We start from the raw sequence: 6820 nt of genomic DNA, 5'->3' as shown, positions 1-6820 counted from the left end.
CTCTATATTTGGTTGTCACTATTTCCCAAGCTTGTTATTTCATTTCTCAACTCTTGCAGTGTGTTTTTTATCTCCAGAAGATCTATTCTTTTCTTTTTGAGGGTTTCAGTCTCCTTGCTCTGCTCATCTAGTTTTTTTTTTTTTATAGATTTCTGTCTCTGATATCACTGATCCTTTCCTCTATTTGGTTGTCACTATTTCCCAAGCTTGTTATTTCATTTCTCAACTCTTGCAGTGTGTTTTTTATCTCCAGAAGATCTATTCTTTTCTTTTTGAGGGTTTCAGTCTCCTTGCTCTGCTCATCTAGTTTTTTTTTTTTTAATTCTTAAAACTATTGATACGACTCATTTTGTATTTCATTGAGTTTTTTCAGAAGTACCATCCTGAACTCTGTCATTTAAGTTGCATATTTCTATGTCTGTAAGCTTATTTTCTGGAGATTGTTCTTTTTCTTTCTGAGATGCCTTGTCACCTCGGTTGTTCATGGGGTTTAATGCACTATTTTTCTTGGGCATTAATAAGTGTATTCTGCTGTTTTTCCTAAAAGAAGGTTTATTATATAAAAGTCTCTCTTTAGACTGTTGCAAAGAAGGCGCTCTTTTTTTGGTTTCCAGTAGGTGGCATCTAAGCCTTTGGATCCCTACTTTATATAAAGCCTTAAAAATGCCTTTTTAAAAAATTTTATTGTAGACATTTAATCACGCTTGCTACCCTCAGTTTCATTCGCTCTCAGTGTTAGTGACAGTCTCAGCAACATTTGCTCAGATTCTGCTGAGGCTCTGCGGTGATCAGGTCTCAGAGGGTATGGGGCATGGGCCCTCCGGGTTGGGAGTTGGGGCCTGCAGCTCAGCCTCCATGTTGCAACTGGGGCTGGTAAAAATCAATCGTTTCTCTGCGGTCCCATCTTGCTTCTCTGCGGTCCCATCCTGCAGTCTCAGCAGCATTTGCTCAGATTCTGCTGAGGCTCTGCGGCGAGCTCACTGTAGCCCCAGGCAGGGCTGTTCATAGAAGTCCCCACACCTTCACCCCTTCCCCTCCTCCTGCAGGGAGCTTTGTTGGCTGCGAGAGGCAGCTTCTTTATTTCTCCCAGTCCACCGCCCGATACCCAGGGTTCTGACATTTGGTAGCTCTTATATGCAGATCCCACGCTCAGATGTGCTGGTGTGCAGTTTGGGTGTTTTTTCTTAAGTTTTAGATGTTCGGCTTATTGTTGTTTCAAGGGGAGAGATCTGGGGACATCTCTCACTCCATCGTGTTTCCGCAAAGTCCTTTTTTTGTTTTTAGAGAAATGATGTCCAGTAGTTAACTGCAGAAATACTGGAGCTTGACTGTCCAGAGGATTTTTATTCATCCCTGTGAACTGTTGGCCTGATCTCTTGAGTTGTTTTTTTGGGGGGGAGTGGGTTTCTTTTTTAGATTATTAAGATACCAAGCTAGACAATTGAATATAGTAAATGTTCTGAAGATAGCTGTGGCTTTAAAGCATGTTTATTATAGTTTCATTGTGGCCCCTGTGGATCTTCTTTACTTTCTTTTAAGCTTAGCATACTTTAGAACTTTAGTTTGTCATGTTTAATTCAACATTTATCAGTGTTCTTTAGGAAATCTGATGTACCACCTACATATCAAGTGTATCCATTGTCACAGTCATAATATAAAAGTTTTATTACAGTCTCAAATTCCTTTTGTTGTCAAACCCTTTCCTCTCATCAGCCTATGAATACTTGACATATTTTCCATCTCTACAGTTTTGCCTTTTTAGAATGTCATATAAATGGAATAAAAAATGTAGCCAATGGGGGTCTGGCTTTTTTCACTTAGTAAAATACATTTAAGATTTATATTGCATGAATTAATAGTTTGTTTCTATTTATTGCTGAATAGTGTTCCACTGATTGGAAATACCAAACTTTGTTGATTCATTCATCTTTTGAGAGACATCTGGATTTTCACTTTTTGCCCATTATGATTAAAGCTGCTATATTCTTTGCTGTACAGATGTTTGTCTAGACATAAGTATAAATGCCTGCCCAGAGTGGTCTACTGTTTTTCCCTTATTCCTCATTGTAGCCCTTAGAGTTCTCATCCCAGAGTATTGAGAATTTATGATAGGCCCTTTTCTCCAGCTATCATCACCCAAGCCCTATGAAATGGTCTAAAACACAGCTTAGTTTCTCTACCTCTCAATTGTCTTTTCTAGATTGTAAGATGTCTCTAAGTGGAAAAGTGGCTCTAAAAGTTCAGCTTATTTCTCTAGGTTTTCAGTAGACTTTTCATTCTCTGATCTTTCATGTGCCATTTTTACATGTTAATATATAAGACTATAATATTTTTTCAGTTTCTAGGTAGTAACACATTACTGGAACATAAAATCAATTTAGTGGGTTTTGACTCTGTGTGTGTGTGTGTGTGTGTGTGTGTGTGTGTGTGTGTGTGTGTGTGTGTTTAAGAAAGCGAGAGAGAAAACTAGAAAACGGTAGATACTGTTTTACGAAATTATAAATATAGCAGATTGTGATGTGTAAAGTAAGTAGGTATTATTGTATGTAGGTCATTAGAAAATAATATTTTTAAAACACTTATGTTAGCCAGTTATTCCTTGTGGATATAATTTTCTCCATATATTTTCTTATATAGTCTTTTCTACTGTGAAAGCTCTACTTGTGAAATGACAACAGAAATTTTTTTGTTCTCTTATCTTTCAGATTTGCCTTTAAGGTGTGCAAATAAGGACTTATCTCCAAAAAAGGACACTTACAAAACAGAGTTATCCCAATGGGAAATAAGTGACAGGCTTGAAAACTGTGATCTTAAGGAGTTCAGTTCCAGAGATTTTTTGGAAGTCAGAGGCACATTGGAAAATCAGAAGGAATATTTCAGGCAAGGAATGATCATATATGGAAAAATGTCCATTTTCAACCATCATACTTACTTATCTCAATATCCCAGATGTCATTCTACTGAGAAACCCTATAAATGTAATGAATGTGGGAAGGCCTTTAGACGAGCCTCGCACCTAACTCAACATCAAAGTATTCATACTGGTGAAAAACCCTATGAATGTAAGCAATGTGGGAAGGCCTTTAGTCGTGATTCACAGCTCAGTCTTCATCAGAGACTTCATACTGGTGAGAAGCCCTATGCATGCAAGGAATGTGGGAAGGCCTTTACTCAGAGCTCACAACTTATTTTACACCATAGAATTCATACTGGTGAAAAACCATATAAGTGTGAGGAATGTGGGAAAGCTTTTATTCGTAGTTCACAACTCACCCGACATCAAAAAGTCCATACTGGTGAAAAACCTTATGAATGTAAAGAATGTGGGAAGGCCTTTACTCAGAACTCACAACTTACTCTGCACCAGAGACTTCATACTGGTGAGAAACTTTATGAATGTAAAGAATGTAGAAAGGTTTTTACTCAGCTCTCACAACTTATTCTGCATAAGAGAATTCATACTGGTGAAAAACCCTATGAATGTAAGGAATGTGGGAAAGCTTTTATTTGTGGCTCACAGCTTTCTCAACATCAGAAAATTCATAATGGTGAAAAGCCATATGAATGTAAAGAATGTGGGAAGGCCTTTATTCGTGGCTCATTACTTATGCAACATCAGAGGATTCATACTGGTGAAAAACCATATAAATGTGAAGAGTGTGGGAAGGCCTTTATCCGTGGCTCACAACTTACTCAACACCAGAGAATTCATACCAATGAGAAGCCCTATGAATGTAAGGAATGTGGAAAGACCTTTAGTCATGGTTCACAACTTACTCAACATCAGAGAATTCATACTGGTGAGAAACCCTATCAATGTAAGGAATGCGGGAAAGCCTTTAATCGTGGTTCACTCCTTACACGGCATCAGAGGATTCATACTGGTGAGAAACCCTATGAATGTAAAGAATGTGGAAAGACTTTTAGTCGTGGCTCAGAACTTACTCAACATGAGAGAATTCACACTGGTGAGAAACCTTATGAATGTAAGGAATGTGGGAAGTCTTTTATTCGTGGCTCACAGCTTACTCAGCACCAGAGAATTCACACTGGTGAGAAGCCTTATGAATGTAAAGAATGTAGAATGGCCTTTACTCAGAGTTCACATCTTTCTCAACATCAGAGACTTCATACCGGTGAGAAACCCTATGTATGTAATGAATGTGGGAAGGCCTTTGCTCGTGGCTTACTACTTATACAGCATCAGAGAATTCATACAGGTGAGAAACCTTATCAGTGTAAGGAATGTGGGAAGGCCTTTATTCGTGGTTCACAGCTTACTCAACATCAGCGAATTCACACTGGAGAAAAACCTTATGAATGCAAAGAATGTGGGAAGGCCTTTAGTCATGGTTCTCAACTTACTCTCCATCAAAGAATCCATACTGGTGAGAAGCCCTATGAATGCAAAGAATGTAGAAAAGCCTTTACTCAGAGCTCACATCTTTCTCGTCATCAGAGAATTCATACTGGTGAAAAACCATATCAGTGTAAGGAATGTGGGAAGGCCTTTACTCGTGGTTCACAACTAACTCAACATCAGAGAAATCATATCAGTGAGAAATCTTTTGAACATAAGGAATGTGGGACAGACTTTACTCATGGCTCACAAGTTTATATATGAATTGGTTCTTTGTGATTAATATAGAGAGCATTCTCGGGTCAACATATTATCAAAGAATTCTTAAAATGTGCATATGGGAGCACACTTGTCTCATAAAGCTTAGCATCAGTGAATTTATATGGGGAAAGATAATATTAACGTAGTCCATGTAGAAAAACTATCATTACTAGAAACCTCTTAAACTTTAGCAAACTTAAATAGACAGTAATTTGTTAATGTAGTAAATATAGGAAGGTCTTTAGCCATAGCACATCTTTTTCAACACTATCTTGACTCTACCAGTTGCTTTCCTTTGTGACATTTATCATGATAATTAACCTCTACTTTCGTTTAATTGTTAAGAAAATCTGAGAAAAATGCCTTCCTTATAAGATCTTTGGAAGTATTATATGAATTATTACATGTAAAGCTCTTAGAACAGTGCCTTGAACATAACATATCACAAATATTAGGTATTGTTATAGTGTTAGAGAATTTGCGTGAGATGAGGACACTTATGAATATTGAGAAATCTTTCATTAACACTTAACCCCAATTATTTGAGTAGGGGGCACTGTATTCCATAATAAATGTATGAAAGCTTTCATTCAGATCTCATCCCATATGCTTATGAGGAAATTCATACTGTAAAAAAAAAAAAAAAAAAACTAGATCAAACCAGTGTATTGTTGAAGAGGTATATATTTTCTACCATCTCTGACCACAATTCAAGAATATGATTTAGAAATTTTAAAAAAAGATAGCCAAAATAAATCTACTAGGAACTTTTTAAAAACTTGAATTTACAGTTTTTGATTAAACTAAAAATAAAAACTGACATTACAGATTTTCGCAATGAATGACAGTCTGTAAATGATGACAGTCTGTCAGAAACTACTTTCTCTCTACCCAATATCCATTTCTCCTTAGTGACAGAATTCATGGTTGAAAACCAATGTTAGCCTCCCTTGCCTATCAACAAGATGGAAGTAGTGTTTGAGAAGGACATTTAAGAAATCCTTTATCTCTCTCTACTTTTTAAAACTCTGCCTACAATGTGGACATTTAATCTGCAGCTCTGGCAGTTTTATGGGAACTTTGAAAATGGGTATTAAGGATAGTGAAGCAAAAACACAATAAATATACACCTCAGCTTTAATTTTATGGAAAAACCATAAACAATTCTGGTCTGCCAGCTTCCTGTATTTATATAAAATGAAAATAAATTTGTTGATGCTGTTGTCATTTTCTTATTGACACTAAAAATTATTAAAGATATAGTTCTGTACCTGGATGTGGAATGCTGTTGAGAAAAGAAATCTCAAATGTGGCATTGCTTAAGGGCTATGGAGAATGATGATCTACCCACCTCTGTTTAGAAAACTGAAGCTTTTCGGATTTTTTAGACAAGACATTTGGTCAGACTCCCACTCTGTCTCACAAGGCATTTCTTGTGCCAATCAAGGCTGTCATGTTAGAGGAAATGGTAGGAGTAATTCAGAATGTATGGGTTGGATACTTCTTGCTGCATTCAGTAATGTCTTGTGGAAGAAATTTAGTGGAGTTAGCTACAGAGGCTGCTAGCAGAGATGCTTTGAGAAATGCAGGTGCTCAATCCAAGTTGATGGTAAATTTCAGAATTTTGAGACTTGTAGGATTCAAAATGCCAAACTGATTAACTGAAGCCACATATAGTGATATAAAATGGCAGCCTAAACAAATTAGACTATTGCCCATCCATGCAAAGGCAGTGGGTCTGCTAGCAAAGAAGAGTTTAAAATGTTTTCCCCAAACCTATTCTAAAAACATAATTTCTTGTGTATTTAGTGCTTACTGTATTTCAGCCACACTCTTAGGTGTTCGGGGTATATCAATGAGCAGGAGGAGATAAAATAATAAAACACTGTAGAGTATATGAGAACAGAAGTGTTATGGGAGGAGGGGAGTCATTTAAAAGGAGTTGAAGGGGATATGACAGTTTAGATTGCTATATGAAATAGAATGATCAGGGCAGACCATGGAGAAGGAAAGATCTGAGTCAAGATTTGAAGGAGTAAGCCAAAACTGGCTTAAAATCCAGTGTTCGTTTAGCTCACACATCTACAAAATTTTGGACAGGGTTTGGCAGCAACATCTCATCTCTGATTCGTACAGCATCAGATGGTGGCTTGAAAGCTAGAATGTCACTTGATAGCTGAAGGCTGGAATAATCTGAAG

At 37.0% G+C, this 6820-nt stretch overlaps 1 protein-coding gene across 7 annotated transcripts in view; it reads left to right on the top strand.

Moving 5' to 3' along the window:
* The window catches only part of LOC102880061 (zinc finger protein 420), a 51371-nt gene extending 45523 nt beyond the window's left edge, over positions 1-5848 (top strand). For all 7 annotated transcript variants that reach the window (XM_025042201.1, XM_025042198.1, XM_015600606.2 and 4 more), the window contains one exon: positions 2706-5848. In XM_025042201.1, coding sequence (XP_024897969.1) covers positions 2888-4624 — 1737 coding nt within the window. In that variant the 5' untranslated portion in view covers positions 2706-2887 and the 3' untranslated portion in view covers positions 4625-5848. The remainder of the gene's footprint in view (positions 1-2705) is intronic.
* Positions 5849-6820: the final 972 nt, after the last annotated feature.

The sequence above is a fragment of the Pteropus alecto genome, unplaced genomic scaffold (assembly GCF_000325575.1).
Source record: "Pteropus alecto unplaced genomic scaffold, ASM32557v1 scaffold122, whole genome shotgun sequence".
Taxonomy (NCBI): domain Eukaryota; kingdom Metazoa; phylum Chordata; class Mammalia; order Chiroptera; family Pteropodidae; genus Pteropus; species Pteropus alecto.
Note: the sequence above shows the minus strand (reverse complement) of the source record. Positions and strands in the feature narration are given on the sequence as shown.